General features: G+C 38.1%; 1 protein-coding gene across 1 annotated transcript in view; it reads right to left on the reverse strand.

Annotated features, from left to right (window-relative positions):
* Nucleotides 1-1102: 1102 nt before the first annotated feature.
* The window catches only part of ERICH6 (glutamate rich 6), a gene marked incomplete at its 3' end in the record, with an annotated part of 29969 nt that continues 13115 nt past the window's right edge, over nucleotides 1103-17956 (reverse strand). The window contains exons 7-12 of the mRNA XM_081069962.1: nucleotides 17545-17615; nucleotides 16527-16672; nucleotides 11356-11441; nucleotides 9255-9410; nucleotides 6058-6286; nucleotides 1103-1366 (exon numbers count right to left, since the gene is read on the reverse strand). Coding sequence (XP_080926088.1) covers nucleotides 1103-1366; nucleotides 6058-6286; nucleotides 9255-9410; nucleotides 11356-11441; nucleotides 16527-16672; nucleotides 17545-17615 — 952 coding nt within the window. The remainder of the gene's footprint in view (nucleotides 1367-6057; nucleotides 6287-9254; nucleotides 9411-11355; nucleotides 11442-16526; nucleotides 16673-17544; nucleotides 17616-17956) is intronic.

Raw genomic sequence — 17956 nt, forward strand, 5'->3', positions numbered from 1 at the left:
GTACAAGCTTCCAGCTACACAATAAGTCACGGGGATATAATGTACAGCATAGGGAAGAGAGTCAATAATATAATAACCATGTATGGTGACAAATGGTTACTAGACTTATTGTGGTGATCACTTTGTAAGGTATGTTAATATTGAATCACTATGTTGTACACCTGAAACTGATATAATATTGTGTATCAACTATAATTAAAATTATATTAAAAAATAGTGGTGAATGACAGCTTTAGGCTATATGTGGCCATTCCATTTCAAAAAAACTATTACAAAATTATGAAAAAAAAAAAAAAAGAAAAAGAACAGGGAACCAACCAAGAAGCCTGGGCAAGCCCAGGAGATGCAGTGTTTGGGTGCACCAGGGACCTCTTTAGGGTTGTCCACCTCCAGCTCTCAACTGCTTTCTGCTCCAAAGCGACTTTATCACTGAGCAGGAGAAACTGCTGGGCTGTCCTTGCAGATTGAGCCACATCCATCCCCTCTCCCCTTGGAAGGGAAAAGAAAAAATGTCCCACTGTCCTTTGCCAGCCTGTTCCAGTTACGATTCCCCATGAGAGATGCCTGCCTGAATTTTGTGAGGTGGGAGAGAAGCTGCAGCCATCATTCATCTTTGGCAGGAGGTGGGTGGATATTCAGCTAGATGGCAGTTCTTGTTATTCCCTCACTCTAATGTGAGCTGCAGCTCTTCCCGCAGAGCGCAGAGCTCAAGCCACTTTTTCACTTTGGTGCTCCTGGCTTCCTGGCTTCCAGAGATTCCTTCACTTCCAGATTTCCTGAAAGCCAGCAGGGTTTTCCTAGGCCTTCACTTCCCCAATCTTTTGCGTGGTTTTGGAAGCGTCTAATCCCTCCCTGCTGTTTTCCTCACGGAACTCTGATTGGGACACTTTTGATGATTTACTCATTCTCTGCTGTCCTGAAAGTGAGTTGTTTAGTTTTCTGAGCCAGAATGTAAACCTGTGATGACTCAAGATGTGTTCTAAATTGATAAAAAAGCCTATGTCGTGGTCTTTCCTGGTCATTTTATACACGTTTCTTGAACTCTCCTACATCACCCCCCCCCTAAAAAAAATCAACAAAACAAACGAAAGCACCATCATTCTTAAATTTTTTCATTTATTATAGCTGCTATTGTTGTTATTGTATCTTGCTTTATACCGGAATTGTTACAAAGGGCAATTAGTTTTAGAGTAAGTGAAGAAAGGTAGGAAGGTTGCTTAAATTTTTCCCAAACCTGGCTGGAGGGAAAACTCACACATCCTTCAAGTTTATGAAACAGGCGTCGAATCTTTATTAAACTGGCCAGCAGAAGAAGGTCGTCCCCATTCACGTATCGGAGAACTGGAATCTCCTCAGGGTTTGCTAGCTTTTCAGCAAAGAAAGAGAAGGAAAGCTCAGGGTCCCGTAGTGGAAATGGTGCCTGTGGAACCAAGGAGGTGGAGGAGGTGGCGCTAATTTGGAGCTGGATTCCCTCTTGAGTCTAATTATCTATGAACCGCGGCGGTGTTATTCGAATCTGAACAAGGAATGAGCTGAAATGCTGCCGAGACTTGAGAGAGGAGAGCAGGCCAGAGCAAACAGAATTTGGACACATCCAAATGTTTACAATGTATTCAAGTAATTGAACTAGGATATCCTGAGCAGAACACAAAGATGCCTTCCTGGGATGTACCCTGTCGGGGGAGCGTGGTGGGTGCTGGCCTGAGGCTGGGAGGGTACTGAGGGGAGAGCCTTTGTCAGAGAAGGTAGCACCTGAGCTGATTCAAGAAGCACCTGGGCAACTAAAACTCCTTTCCTTCTCCTAAAAGTGATCCTGCCTCCAGGAGGCCATTCCGCGTTAACCTCTCCATGACCCTTGGCCTCTGTGCCCCCCACTTCCTCACAGCCTTTGGTGATTCAGGCTAATGCTCCTTGCAGCTGCCGGAAGGTGAATAGATCTGCTAGGACCGTCTTGCCTAAGGAGTTTCCAGTTTGCGGCTTCAGGACTAGCCTGGGAGTGGTGTGTAGCCTTAGTGGGACAAGCTAAATAAAAGCTGAACTGCCTCCTGTCAACAGAGTGACTACTTACCTGCAACAGACAAGAGAACTCACAGGATCTGTCTGCCTTTTCATCCCCACATCGGGAGAAAGGAAGGAAGGTAGGATCAAAAGGGAAGGAAGTAAGGAAGGGAGGGAGGGGTATGAAATGGATGAATAATGAACAGATCAGTATTTATCCTCCTGCAGCCAGAATCATCTCTTAAAACCCACATCTGGTTCTGCTGCTCATCTGCACAAAAACCTTCCTGACCACTGCACTGTACACCTGAAGCTGAATAATAATGAATGTCAACTATAAGTTTATATATATATGGTCACAGGATGTAGAGTATAGCATAGCGAATAGAGTAATTAAATTGTAACAGCTATATATGATGTCAGAGGGGTAATAGGTTGGGGGAGGGGGTTATCACTTTGTGAGGGGTATAAATGTCTAACTATTACATTGTTTTGTATACCTGAAACTAATTAAAAAAAAAAAAAGCGGATGGGACCATATCCAGAGTGATAAATGACCAAATGAAACCACTAACCCAAAACACACATGTGCTGAGCTCAAAGTCAACAGAAATGAGACGCATGTGCAGGCAAGACCTTAGATAAATACTAGGATGCTGTTTGGGAGGCCGCCCCTCCTCCCCTCTGTGTGGAGCCCTGATTGGGGCTAAAAGCCCGGTGCTGCAGCTAGCCAGTATTACCACTTCTCTGCAGTTACCAGAAGCAAACGTCAGGAAACAAAACATGCAGGAAAACAGAGATTCTCACATACAAAAATGAACACACAACCAAGAAGCACTGAACATCTGAGGAAATTTGAGGTCATGAAACAGGGGCTTCGGATTCACCCATCAGAGACACTATACTTAGACTCAAGAAAATAGAATTAGTCGCCAGAGGAAGACTTTAGAATAGACATAGTTAATATTTTCTGAGAGAGTTAAAAGAATTATTGTTGTCAAGGAAAACAAAAAAAACTACAGGACTTGGAAGTTTATTCTACACACGTTAAAAAAAAACATAGTTAACAATTTTACAGTACCATTGTAATATGTAACAATTAAAAATAAAATAGACAAATATGCTTGGAAATACGATATGGAAAAACCTTTAATACCTGTTAAGTGGAAAACAAAAAACAAATAGAATCCCCCAACAATATAATCAGTATGGTATAATCCAATTTTTATTTTAAGAAGATATATGTGAATAATTTAAAATACATAGAAAAGAGAAATACACACCAAATTTTGGGTGGTGGTTACCTTTGGGAAGGGGGTTAGAATAGAAAAAAGGATAAAGGGGGAATCTCATTTTTTACTTTCTATATGTCTATGTTATTTGAATCTTTAAATATGAGAATGTATTCACACGTCCCTTTTGTATTTTTTTTTTTTTGGAACAGGACGTTTTTTATTTTTATTGGGGAACAGTGTGTACTTCCAGGACCTTTTTTCCAAGTCAAGTTGTTGTCCTTTCAGTCTTAGTTGTGGAGGGCGCAGCTCAGCTCCAGGTCTAGTTGCCTTTGCTAGTTGGCAGCCCACCATCCCTTGTGGGAGTTGAACCGGCAACCTTGTGGTTGAGAGGACGCGCTCCAACCATCTGAGCTATCCAGGAGCTCAGTGGCTGCTCAGCTCAAGGTGCCATGTTCAGTCTTTAGTTGCAAGGGGTGCTGCCCACCATCCCTTGAGGGACTCGAGGAATCGAACTGGCAACCTTGTGGTTGAGAGCCCGCGCTGCAACCACCTGAGCCATCCAGGAGGCAGCTAAGCTCAAGATGCGGTGTTCAATCTTAGTTACAGTGGGCGGAGTCCAACATCCCTTGCGGGACTCCAGGAGTTGAACCTTGGGGTTGAGAGCCCACTGGCCCGTGTGGGAATCGAACCGGCAGCCTTCAGAGTTAGGAGCAGGAGCTCCAACCACCTGAGCCACTGCCCCCCCCTTTTGTATTTTTAAAACATCTAAAGAAAGGAGGATCATTAGGAAAGTAAAAACTTTTAACATCAAGTTCTTTCTTTTGCATGAAAATGTCTCTTTTTTCTGATTGGAATTCATTTCTGAAGGGGGGGTGCATTTTGTACATTTTTGGTAAGAATCACTTGCCATGAATGTAAGGTACTAAAAGGAGGCTGTGCCGTACATTTCTCACCAAGAAAGCTTGTCTAGAGCCGCGTCAGCTGACTGTGGCAGCGAGACTGACAGAAGCAGCCGGAACAGTGAGGAGCGCACTGCAGGCCTTCATTATATGCTGGCTGAATCGGAAGTTTCCCTTTTGTTTGGTGTTTATGAGATATTTCTGCCCGTGCTAAATATTGAGGTCTTATTTTCACTTACTGAAAAGGATTGACTTTTTCAAGGTTGAAGACACCGTTGAAGTTTGGAGCAATCTCTCCCAAGAATTGATGAAACGAAGTCCGAGTTTAAGGGACTGTTCAAAATCACATGTGATATATGCTACATATGTATAGAGATACACATAGATCTCTATGCCTGTCTCTACATCTGTGTGTCTATTTCAGCTTTACTGAGGTATGATTGACAAACTACATTTGTGTGGGGCTCTCAGTGACTGAGTACTTAGGGCCAGTACTTAGGGCCTGCGCATAGTGCTTTGCGTTCTCATTGAGTCTCCACCACAATCTACCAGGTAGGAATCATTATCCCCATCTTATAGATGAAGTGTGGAGGAGAGACTGTCCCCTGTGTGACCACTGCCGGACCCGTGAGCTAGACTTGTGCCAGAACAGATTGCTTTGCGTAAATCCCCTCAGAGACTGTCTGATTGTAATCGGTACTTTCCTTCTGACATAAACCAGTCCCTCTCCTCTGTGTTCCATGAGTGCTGGTTCCTGGGAACAGGCTGTTGTGCTGACCCGAGCAAGAACGTAAGGCATTTTTCCTTACCTGGGGATGGGTCACATACTAGAGTCCCTATCCATCCTGCCTGTTCTATGTAATTGTCTGGGGCTTGCCAAGCAGTGCAGAGGGTATGCACTTCACATTGCAGCCGCCCAAGGTGCACCTTGTACGTTAAGTTTCCCCTACTAAACGTGGTTAATTGCCAGACTGGAATGGCCAGCCTCTTCACTGTTTCCCTGCCCATCACTTATGGAGGTAGATTTTCAATTTCGGAGCTTCTCCCTGGGTCTGCGTGTACAAACATGAGGGAACTGAAGTTCAAGTTCACCCACTTAGCTGAGTGGCAGAGCTGAGGTTTGAAGCAATGTCTCTGTAACCCGAAGTCCTTAATGTTCTTAACCATTGTGCAGTATTGCCAGTTACTGAGGGTGTGAGTGCTTGGGCCACAGCCTGGGTCGGACAGAGGAATCAGTGAGATAGAGTCTGTTCTTCGGGAGCTCGCCATTCGGTAGGAAAGGCAGCCAGGAGGATCAGTACGGCAGCATGCTCAGCAAGCCTAGGGACAGAGGTGAGAACATGTACCAACAGGAGGCTGTGCCGTACATTTCTCACCAAGAAAGCTTGTCTGGAGCCCTGTCAGCTGACTGTGGCAGCGAGACTGACAGAAGCAGCCGGAACAGTGAGGAGCACATTGCAGGCCTCCCAGAGGAGGATGTGACTGACCCTCACTGGGCTAAGGGCTCGGGGGTCTGGGAAGTGTCTCCAAGGAGATGGGGCTTCTGCTTGATTTGAACATGGTGAGAACCCAGGTCTCCTGACGTAGCGCAGGGCTTTCTACTACAGCACAGAGAAAAGCACACATAATACGAAATCCTAAAACCAAACTCCCAAAGCAGCCCTACGCAGCCACAGAGCAAACACTCAGTAAATGTTGCTTGGATCCAAGTCCAAACCAAACGGAATTTCTGAGAAAGAAAAAACAATTAATGAGGCTGCCCCAACTCCATATGAAACTTTCACCATGTGTCTTTTCATTGAATTCTAAAATTCTTAGTGGACAGTGGATTACACACAAGTATAATTTATCAGTAATAACACTAATAAAAGTTATTTTACTCTTATTATTCTAAATGCTTTAATTGTTTTTAAAAACATGCTTACCTTCACTTTGGTTCCAACACTGATTTTTGCCTGTTGGCCCATTGCTAGAAAAGTGATTGAAATCTTGTCTTGTTCTAAGATGCGAACTCCAACATAATGGTTCAAAGCCAGAAAGACAGGCTTAAATGAAACAAAGGGTGAGGAAGAGCCAGAACTTGACCAATTCCAAGCCCTTACTCTGTTGCCAGCTGGATCTGAATATTGACCTCCCAAGATATTGATGTATACCCTGGGTAGAAAGGAAATAAAAAATCATACACAGTAGCATAGTAATTCCACCCTGAAATGAGCCCTGTCATTTGCTAACCAGAGAGCAGCAGTTTATGGTAGCCAATAGCATAAAATGATGGAAAACCTCAGGTAATCCTAGGAGTCATAAGACTGTGACTGAATTCTATATTAATTTGAAGTACTGGGCCCAACTCAAGACCTACTGATGAACCAAAATGGGTCTAAAGGATGGAACCAGGATGGTAAAGCAATTTGGAGAATTTTGTGCTGGGAGGGATGAAAAGGGAACAGGGAAGGTTTAGTCTGGACCAGAAGAAATACAGGACAGCAATCTATGTGCAAGGGGAGAAGGCCAGTACTCAGATTTTCCTCGATGAAAATGAAGACCGGGGGATGTAAATTCTGGGGAAGGCCAAATTGGCCACATTGCAAGAAAGGTATCCAGCAACTGGGAGCCAGGAGACTTTCTAGGAGACCTCCCAACAGGCTGGGTGTGGGCAGGAGGGAGCGGTCTCTGTGGAGGAGACGAGCTCTGGACCAGAGCAGAAGGTGGAGCTCACACTATCCGGGCTCCCCAGTCTCAGCATCGCCAACGCCACAGTTTACTATCCACATACGATTTAGCGCTGCACAGTCTGCCATCTAGTGGAGCTAATGACTTCCATTCTACTCGGTTATCTCCTTCTCCTACTCTCACCCTCTTCCAGCTTGGATCACCTTCCTTTCTTGAGCCGACAGAATTGTTCCAGTTCTGGGTACTTAGAAAGTTGGCTTAATTGGATAATGAATTATGTTTTAAAAACCAGATGAATTGGCCACGAGGACCCCCTAAGTAAAATGACTAATCTTATCCCCCCCAGTATCGATTAGTGGCAGTAACCTAATAGCAAAAGTACAAGTGAGAAATTGAGGTTATATTATATCTGGGAAGGATGATGCCAAATTATCTAGATAAATTATTTAATCAACACTCTTTGAGTCTATACCATGTACAGATAGATACATGCTATGTAGTGGCAAAGGTCCAGGGTGTGTCTTTAAGGAACATGAGTCCAGCAGGGGAGACAGGCTTGCTTCACGAGAGGCAGCTAGAAGTGGCTAGGAGAGTACCAGAGAGTCCCGTCAGAGGGCCCAGGAGAGCAGGGGGGGCTATGGGGGTGGTGGTGTGTGTGTGTGAGAGGGCTGCACTGGCAACAATAAAGTCCTAGGAGCTAATGACTATCTGGTGACAATGACATCCTGCCCCCACCCAGTGTAATACAGAGCCGCTATTGAACCCTGAAGGATAAGTAGAAATTCTCCAATATACAGGGAGGTAGTACATTGACTACTGATTTGGAATAAGAACACAAATAGCTGTCTGCGTCCTAACTTTCTCAACTCCTGGCAGTGTCCCAACTTTGTCAACTATTGGCAGAGTTTCTCAAGATGAGATGGTTATACCTTTAAAAAATTTAAAGGGAGGGAATATCTCTGTCTGAAAAGCTCAAGGACTTTAAATTGTTTTTGCAGTTCGAACCTATCCGAGCTCCCCAGTGAAATTCGAACCTGAATTTCACTTTCTCAGGCCAAATGAAATAATATGAAGTCACAGAGTATATCAGTTAGTAGATCAAAATGGGATCGGGATTTTAATTTTTCTGGAGATTTTGTTTGTATGTTATTGTTGTTGGGGGTGGCTGCGGGAAGCTTACTAGTTACAAATACATCTCAAACAATACTGCCCTGGGGCACCTGTGCACTGTAAATTATTTCCATGGATGAGACAGTGTAACATTATGAGGGCACAGGCTGTACAGACACCGCCTGGGTTCATATCCCAAATCCCCACAGTGACCATATAATTTACTTAGACGCTTTTTCCTAATATTGAAATTGTATGCTTCGTATTCTCTTGCTGTTTACAGAAAGAATATGATGAGCTTTGTTTTACATAGTTGCCTAGGAGTTTTCCACTGAGAAGCATATGGAAAGGCATATATCAATATTTCTCTGAATTGAACATTACTATCTAAAGACCACTAGCTTAAATAAATTTTCTTAAAGCCATTTTTATCATTAAAAAGGAAAAAGAAAACTTCCAGTTATAAGATGAGTAAGTTCTATATAATACTGTAGTATACAAGGTCAGACAGTTAAGTTCGCGAACTTGTTGCAATGATGTTGCTAACCTTTTTTGAAATCAGAGGGATTGTTCATTATGAATTTGTACCAACTGGACAAACAGTTAACCAAGTTAACCATTTGGAAGTGCTGAAAAGGCTGCGTGAAAAAGGTAGACGACCTGAACTTTTTGCCAACAATTCATGGCTCTTGCATCACGACAATGCACCAGCTCACACGGCACTGTCTGTGAGGGAGTTTTTAGCCAGTTAACAAATGACTATTGGAACACCCTCCCTGCTCACCTGATCTGGCCCCCAATGACTTCTTTCTTTACCTGAAGATAAAGGAAATATTGAAAGGAAGACATTTTGATGACATTCAGGACATCAAGGGTAATACGACAACAGCTCTGATGGCCATCCCAGGAAAACAGTCCCAAAATTGCTTTGAAGGGTGGACTAGGCGCTGGCATCAGTGCACAGCTTCCCAAGGGGAGTACTTCGAAGGTGACCATAGTGATATTCAGCAGTGAGGTATGTAGCACGTCTCTAGGATGAGTTCACAAACTTAATTGTCGGATCTTGTATACTTAAAAGTTGCTAACAGAGTATATCTTAAATGTTCTAAACAAGAAAAAAGAAATGGTAATTATGTGGCATGATACAGGTGTTAGCTAATGCTATGGTGGTAATCATTTGCAATTTATAAGGGCAAATCAACACAGTTGTACACTTTTAACTTATACAATGTAATGTCAATTATATGTCAGTCAAGTTAAAAAAAATAAAAGGAAAAATAAAATTTCACAAACCCAAAAAACACAAACCGAAAATCACAGCAGGAGGAACCTAGGAGCCTACCAGACATTTCCATTTGGATGGTAGCAGGAACTTCTGCCAGAAGAATCGAGCACCGCCAGGATTGCGGGGTTTGTGGGCATGTCTTCTTGGACGATACACACGAAGCCATTTATCTTGTTGGGCACTCGGATGATGGCGAGGTTTCCCGATGGGTAGCTGAGATCAGATAAGGTCATTCGAGTGTTCTAATTAATGGTCCTTGGCTATTCTGGGAATAAATTCAATTTATGAGAGAGCCCTTTGAAACTAAAGCATTCTGAAAATGGGAGGTACTGTTATTACCAAAGGATTTTATGTGAATCAAAATATATTTCTGAGACACAAGAAACCTCAAGAAAACACTAGCAAATGGAATCTAACAACATATAAAAAGGATTATATATCAGGACAAAGTGGAGTTTATCCCAGGAATGCAAGGTTTAACATCTGAAAATCAATTAATGAATATACTATATTAATAAAGAGAAAACAACATAAGCAGAAAAAACATGATAAAGACTGTTTTTCTTCTAAGATCAGGAATTAGACAAAAATGTCCACTTTCCCCACTTCTATTCAACATTGTACTGGAGGTTCTAGTCAGGGAAATTCTATTAAAGAAGACATGAAGGACATTCAGATTGGAAATGGAAGAAGTAAAACTATCCCTGTTTGCAGTTGACATGCTCTTTTACATACAAAATCCTAAGGAATTTGCAAAACAATATATTAGAACTAACCAATGAGTTCAGCAGAGTTGTAGGCTACAAGATCAATGTATAAAAAATGGTATTTCTGTACACTATCAGTGAACATTCTGAAAATGAAATTAAGAAAACACAATTCCATTTCTAACAGCGAAAAGAATAAAACACACTGAAGATAATTCACTAACTGTTAATACCTAGTCCTATCTAAGCTGAGCAGAAGTCCAGAGATGAAGTGAACACAAGATTGATTCAGAATCATTTTGAAAATCATCCACAGCCTTCAAGAGACTCAAGAATCAAAGCCTGGGCATGAAGTGATAACTGAAAATAAAAGTTGGGGAAGTTATTTAAAATTCATTGATATAATTAAAATAAAACCTATATACTGTTTCTCATAAGGTCTAGGGAACTAAAACTTCATTACACTTCCTGTACGGTGAAAGTCCTTTTTCCGGTTTATTACTGAGGTTTGACGAAACATTTAGGGAACTATGACTAAAAATGACTTTCTCCTATAAGGTGAGGCGTTCAGTTCTCCAAAACGACCTCTTCCTTTCATAGTTATTATTTTTTTGTTGTTGAGAGCCCACTGGGCCATGTGGGAATCAAACCGGCAGCCTTCGGAGTTAGGAGCACGGAGCTCTAACTGCCTGAGCCACCGGGCCGGCCCCTCCTTTCATAGTTTTTAAAAAAATTATTTAAAAATTGTTTTTAACTTTCCTTAAGATATTAAATTAAATAGACTTGATGTTAAAATACCAAAAGGCCTGGCCATCCATCTGGCAGAAATTCATGTGATCAATAACTCAGAGTTCCATAAAATTAATATTGAATTTTTGTATTAAAAATAACATGCTGCTCATGGATGCGTAAACTGGTACACAGTTTCTGGGCGGGGGCAAAATCTATCAAAGTTTTAAAATGTCCATAATTTCTTACCCAGAATTTTTATCCCGAGGTATTTAATTCAAGGGAATAAGTGATAAGTATGCAATGAAATATGCACAAAGCTATTCGTTTAGTGGTCGTACATAATAGCGCAAGATTGTAAAACCACCTTTGTTCAGTAATAGGGGGTAGGTTAAATTGATATAGTACATCCCATAATGAAATACATTGTGGTTATAAAAGTGGTATTGTATCTCTATATTTATTGTACATTATATACTCAAACATTATTTATTATATGTATAAAGGGAGCAAGTTATAAAATATAAATAGTTGAAAAACGGATTAAAAAATTACATATATGCTAACTCAGAAAAAAGTAAGACAAGATGTATGAAAAGATGTTAGCTTTTCTTTGGATGGTAGGATTTGGGGGTAATATATACTTTAAAAATATTTTTCTTTATCTGTCTTTTTGTGAAGAAATAAAACTAATAAAAGTAATTTGTTGCAAGAAAGGATACAATATTTGTGTTGTCCCATCTGGAAATGAAGTCAGAAATTTGCTCCCATGTTTGTAGTGCTTCTCTAAAAGCTCATTCCTCATGATCTATAAACCCCAGAAAATAAAAGGACACTTAACTGTTCATTGTTTCAGATAGCATGCATTAAGTATTGTAACAACAGACATCCTTTGCTTGCTAGACAGTGATACAAACCATTTATTAATTTAAGTGTTTGGCCTTGCTTCAGCAACAGGGAACAATTCTTAGGAATCATTAAAGATTGTCCCTAACCCCTTGAGATAATTTGATAAAATCTTTCTGGCAAAAAATATGACATTACATACCTGTTTGAAGGGGTTTTGTTTTACTTTATACACATATTACTAGAAAAACAAAACAGAAGATAAAAGCCAGCCCTACCACAATGAAAATATTCTATATCCTGATTATAGTGGTGGTTGCCTAACTGTCAAAACTCATAGAGCTGTATACCTAAAAATGGTGAATTTTACTCTATGTAAATTTTTCTACAATAAACTGATTTTAAACCCCAGTAGAAGCTGTAGCATCTGGCATCTCTTCAAGGATGACCTCGACATGCATCTGAACAAAACACTAGTGGAGTATGGGAAGTTGAAGAAAGAAATACAGGGAGATATTCCTTATTATATCTCTAGGTTTAACTCTTTTATAGGTAATACAAAATAAGAGATGAATTTGACCCCGACAATATTTTATAATAAATTATAGATTTAATTTGATTCTATTTATTCCCAATCTTTAATTATAATAAAATGGATACAAGAATTCCTAGAGCTGAACAGTGCAGCAATCTAAATTTTCATGTAAACGTTAGTTAGATACTTTAGAAGACAATACATTTTTCACTTTTAAAAATATGAAATATGAAATAAATTTATATAAGTGCTAAAATATGCAGTTTTGTTAATGAGTAATTATAAAGTGAATACCCATGTTATCACTGCTTGGGTGAAGAAACAGAACAATGCTGAGACTCTAGAAGCCCACTGTATGTCTCTCCCAAAATCAATATCCTTCCTTTCTAGACATAGCCACTAGTCTGATTTCACAGTAATTTCTTTGCACTTTTATAATTTCTAAGCAATATAGTTTAATTTTTCCCATTTTGAATTTTACACAAACAGAATCATACATTATATATTTTTATGTTTTTATTTCTTTCTGTCAACATTGTTTATGAGATTCATACACTCCAATGACTTTCATTTGGACTTTTCATTTGGACATAGTATGGTATTCCATTGTATGAATTTTCACTATCCATTCTATTGTTAATGGATAGTTGGGTTGTTCCCAGTTTTTGGCTATTATAAACAGTACTATGAACATTCTTATGTGCATGTATGCTGTTACCCAGTTCCCCTCAGATATTACGTCCAGAGGTGGCATCGCTGAATCCCAAGATATGCCTATCTTCCACTTTACCAGATAGTGTCAAAATTATGTCTAAGTTATACAAATTACATTCCCACTAGAGGCAAATAATAACAACTTTAGCTCTGTATCCTTTCCAACACACAGTACTATCAGATTTTATATTTTTTGCAAATATGATAGTATGTACTGATCTCTAACTGTGATTTTAATTTTCCTTTCCCAGCTTACTAATGAGGTTGAGCACCTTTTTATAAGTTTATTGACCATTTGAATTTTCTCCTTTGAGAAGTGTGCAAGTTTTCTTGGCCCATGTTCTATTAGGTAGACTTTTTCCCCATGTCCTTTTACATTTAGGATATGAGCCCTTTGCATGTCATGTGTGCTGCATATATTTATTCCTTCTTGGCTTGTCTTTCACAATTTTAATTTTAATTTATCAAATCCTTTATGGACACTGCCGTTTTCATCAGTTAGTAAATCTTTCCCTAATCTAACCTGAGGTAATAAAGCTATTCTCCCTTATAAAATAAATCTTTGTAGTTTTGTATTTCACATTTAGGTCTTTAATCTACTTGGAATTGATTGTTAAATATTTTGTGAAATAGTGACTCCAATTTCACTAAAAAGAGTATAGATGCCTGATTGTCCCAGCACTGTGTATTGAAAAGATTTTTCTTTGTCTATTATTGCGCAGTGCCACTGCTGTAATAAATAAGATGTTTATGTACGCATGAGTCTGATTCTGGACTCTTTATTCTTTGTCATGGGCTTCTTTGTTTATCCTGCTCTGACACTACACTGTCTTAATTACTATATTTTGTAATGGATCTTAATACCTGGTAGAGCATATTCCCCTGCCTCCAAACCTTCTTCAAGAATGTCTTGGCTATTCTAGATTCTTTATATTTCCATGTAAATTTTAGAATCAATTTGTCAAGACCTCCCTTCCCCCAAAACATACAAATATACAATCCTGTTAGAATTTGAAATTTGGGAAGGATGTCATCTTTAAAATATTTAATCTTCCAATCCATGAACAAATTTGTTAAATGGGTTGTTTGAATATTCTATTGTATTATTGCTTCTTTTTTGGTCTAATAGCCCTCTTAGTTATTGGGAGGTGTAGGCTGAAGTATCTCCTTTATATATTTTTAGGCTATGTTAATATGGGAAAAAATATTTTTTATTGTTATATCTTCCTGGTGGATGAAAACTTTTATCATTACGAAGGGCATCATTATGAAGTGATCCTCTTTATCTCTCGCAATGCTCTTTAGTGTTTTTATGATATATCATTTTTTCTTTATTTATATTTAATCTTTTTATATCCTTATATTTTAGATGTGTCTCTTATAAACAGTAGATGGTTGAATTTTTTTTCTTTTAAAAAAATTGTCTGACAGCCTTAGTCTTTTAACTGGAGTATGTAGTCTATTTATATTTAGTTACTGACATTCCTTGATGTTTTCTATTTGTCCCCTGTCATTTTGGGAGATATTTAAAATAAATTATTCTGTTTTTTGCTTTACTTCTACTGGCTGGGAATTTATACTCTTTCCTTCTGTTAGGTTTCTGGCTATTCTAGAAATTTCAGCAAGCAAACTTAATTTACCAAAGTCTGAAGTTCAGTTATGTATTTGTCCTTTTTTCAAATGAAGGATTTTAGCACACTGTAACTGCATTTAGCCTTCTTCCAACATCATGTACTATTTGTCATGCATTTTTATTCTATAACTGTTTTTTGAAACTCCATGAGCCATTATTTATTATTATTATTATTATTATTTTATCAGCCATTTTTTAGTTTTATTCATATATACCATATATCAGTTTTTTGCTTCTCATCTTTCTTAAAACTCAGACCACCCAACTACACAAAGAATATTCTTTGGAATTTCCTATAGTGAGGGGCTACTATTGACAAACTCTCTTCGTTTTTCCAGGCAATGTCTTTCAGGGGCACATTTTCTTGCAAGTTATGTTAACTGGGTACAGACTTCTAGATTGATTATTGTTTTCTTTCAGCGCGCTGAGGACATCCCACTGACTTCTGGCATCCGTTATTGCTATCGGAGCACCATCTGATGGCCTTGCTGTTCTCCTTTAAATGTAAGTGAAACTTTCTTTATTTTCTGTTTTTAAGATTTTCCTTTTGTCTTTGGTGTTCTACAATTTCACTATGAAGCGTCTAGGATTTTTTAAAAATCGATCCTGCTTGGGATTCATTGGGCTTGTTCCATATGTTGATCAGTCTCTTTTATAAGTTCTGGAAAATTGTCATCCATTCTCTCTTTAAATACTGCCTCTGTCTGATTATCTTTCTCCTCTCCTTCTGGGATCTTGAATAAATACATTTTAGATCCCTCATTTTATTGGTATATCCTACACTCTCTTCTGTATTCCTTGCCTTTTTTTCATCCCCATGGTGAATTTTGATATATTTTTAATGTCTTGTTCAGGTCATTAGTTCTCTCTTTAGTTGGATCTAACCTGCATTTAACTCTCATCATTTAAGTTTTTAATTCCCAGTAGTTGTTTTTTATGTCTATAAGTTCATTTTTTTTCTTTTTAAAGCTGTTATGTCACTTTATAGGTTTCTGTTCCCTCTCTATATCTCCAAGCTGATCTTTCATTTTTGTGAACATAGTTAGATCACTTCAATTTCCAAAATCTTTGCAGATCTTTTATTATTGGATATTATTCCTCTGGATTTTCAATTGTGGTACTGAGTTTCCTTGTGTTCTTGATTCTTTTTTCATGTGTGCTGGTAACTGAACTTGAAAGATCATCTATAGGAGTAATTTGAGGGCTGGATGAATGATGTTTCCCCACACAGAATTTGGATTTGATTTTGTCAGGCTCCTCTGTTCACTGCCTCCCCTCCTATGTCACCCGAGACAAACAAACCTGGTCTCAGTGATTTAATTTATAGGAACCTGTTTTGAGGAACTATACTTATATAAAAATAAACTCATACACAAAGATAGTCGAAGCAATGTTATTTAGGATAACAAAGATATTGTTAATAACTTGTATGTCCAATAACAAAGGAATGGCTAGATAAACTATATCTAAGCACATAGATATTAAAATGATGTTAATATGAGCTATATAACATCATGGAACATACTTTTTATAATTCAGTTTAAAAAGAGATAAAATTACATATATAATATAATTACAAGTACATTAACAAAACCTATGCATAAAAGTCTTGAAGAGTGTTGTCTAATAGCACTTTTGGTGACTATAAAATGTTCTGTATCTGTACTGCAATTTGGCAGCCATTAGTCATATACAGCTATTTAGCACTTGAAATGTAGCTAGTGTGACTAAAGAATTACATTTTAAACTTTAACTTAATTTTAATTAGTTTAAATTTAGCCATACATAGTATTCACTACTATATTGGGTAGTGCAGATATAGAAAATATTAAAATATTAATAATGATTTTTGGGAAGTGGTTGAGACCTTTGTTGATTTTCTCCCCTTCTTTTTAGTTTTCTAAGGCTTCCAGATGTTCCTTAATGTACAATAACCACGTCTTAAAGTAAAAAGACTTTAATCAAAAGGGCCCCCTATAAAACATATGTAAAGCACTATTGCAAAGTCTAGTAGAAGTTAAAAGGCCAAGTCTATACAATTCTTTTTGACAATAGTTAAAGGTGCCATGTGCCAAGCTGCTATATTCATCATGACAGCATTTATAATTTTAGGTAAAATTGGTTTTTAAAGAGTAGCAAGTAAAATAAAAATCAAAGCTAATTACCTTTCCACATGCTGTCCTAGAATCACAACAAACAATGGATATGTTTCTTTCATCTAGTTGAAAATCAAATGGTTTGTCATCAGTTAGATCTTTTTCTGGAATATCCATGGAAAGTTGGTAAGAAATTGTTTTCAAGTGCTTTGAATCTAATGGGAAAAGGATCACACGAAAGTACATACATGTTTTAAATTTTCCAAAATTGCTATTCTAACATGAAATTTCAAATACAAATGCATTGATTCATCAGACTATTTTTTAATGGAAGGAAAATGAGGCCCTTCATTAAGTTAAAGTGGGGGCCTTCTTTTGTTAAAAAATGAGATCATTTCTTTGTTAAAAGAGGAAAAATGATAATTTTCATTAAGTGGAATTTTCTGGCATTAGATTTAGTAAGAAACAGTTGAATATCAAGGCATTGTATACGAGAGATTTAATTTAAAAACAACCAAAAATGTATCTTCTCTAGGTATCTTTGTAATAGCTCAGAGTGGTAGAGGAGAACCTGACGTTCAGAAAGATTAAGTAATTTACCTAAAATCAGACAGCCTAAGAGGAGAAAAGCAAGGATACAAATCCAGAACTCTGATTCTAAAATCAGCGCGTCTTTACCTGTACCAGCACTATAACTATACTGGCCCGCCGACTGATGGAAACCACATATGAGGCAAGGAATCTGATTTATTTTTGACAGATTTTACATACCCCAGCTTGAAAACAAAATAGAATGTGTTCTTAATAAAACAAGAGACAATGAACGCAAAAGCTCTTTGTAGCTATCCTTCAAGTGCTCTATGGATCTTGCTCATTTATTTCAATCAGTAACGAGAGGAAGACTAAAAACTTCAAAAGCCAAGATGACTTAAAATATCAGATTTATTCTGAGCCATTTTGACGGAAGCATTGACTGAAATTAAAATGTTAAATATTGTTTTTTAAGTATGCCAATTTTAGTTTTTGGTCAAACATGTGAGCTTTCTAATGTACAACTGATGTATAACAACCGCGTTGATGAACTCACCGTCTTCAGTGGAAGTAGTGTGTTCATTCGGTATCATTGCCAAATGTTTGGCTATTTTTTCCTCCTGTTTTCTACAAGATAAACAAACAAACAAACATGTCAATCTGAAATGTGTTTCAAACTTAAAACTGTATACCACAAATTTTAACTGTTTAAAATTTGTTATTTTTATCTGTTATTACTTGTAAGTGCAGTCATTTAATCAGAGTACGTGGGGCTCTGTTTTGTGCACACATTTCTCCAATATAGCAATTCTGAATTGCTCTGACAATTTGGGATTGGTAAATTTCTACTTTAAATCAGCACGTTCACTGAGTTTCTTGGAGCTTCTGAATCTCATAACATCCATCAGGAATTGTAATAGGTTTGCTTTGGCCAATTTTTTAGTTCTTCACTAGAAATACCTATTTGA

The sequence above is a fragment of the Rhinolophus hipposideros genome (genome assembly GCF_964194185.1).
Source record: "Rhinolophus hipposideros genome assembly, chromosome: 2".
NCBI classification, from domain to species: domain Eukaryota; kingdom Metazoa; phylum Chordata; class Mammalia; order Chiroptera; family Rhinolophidae; genus Rhinolophus; species Rhinolophus hipposideros.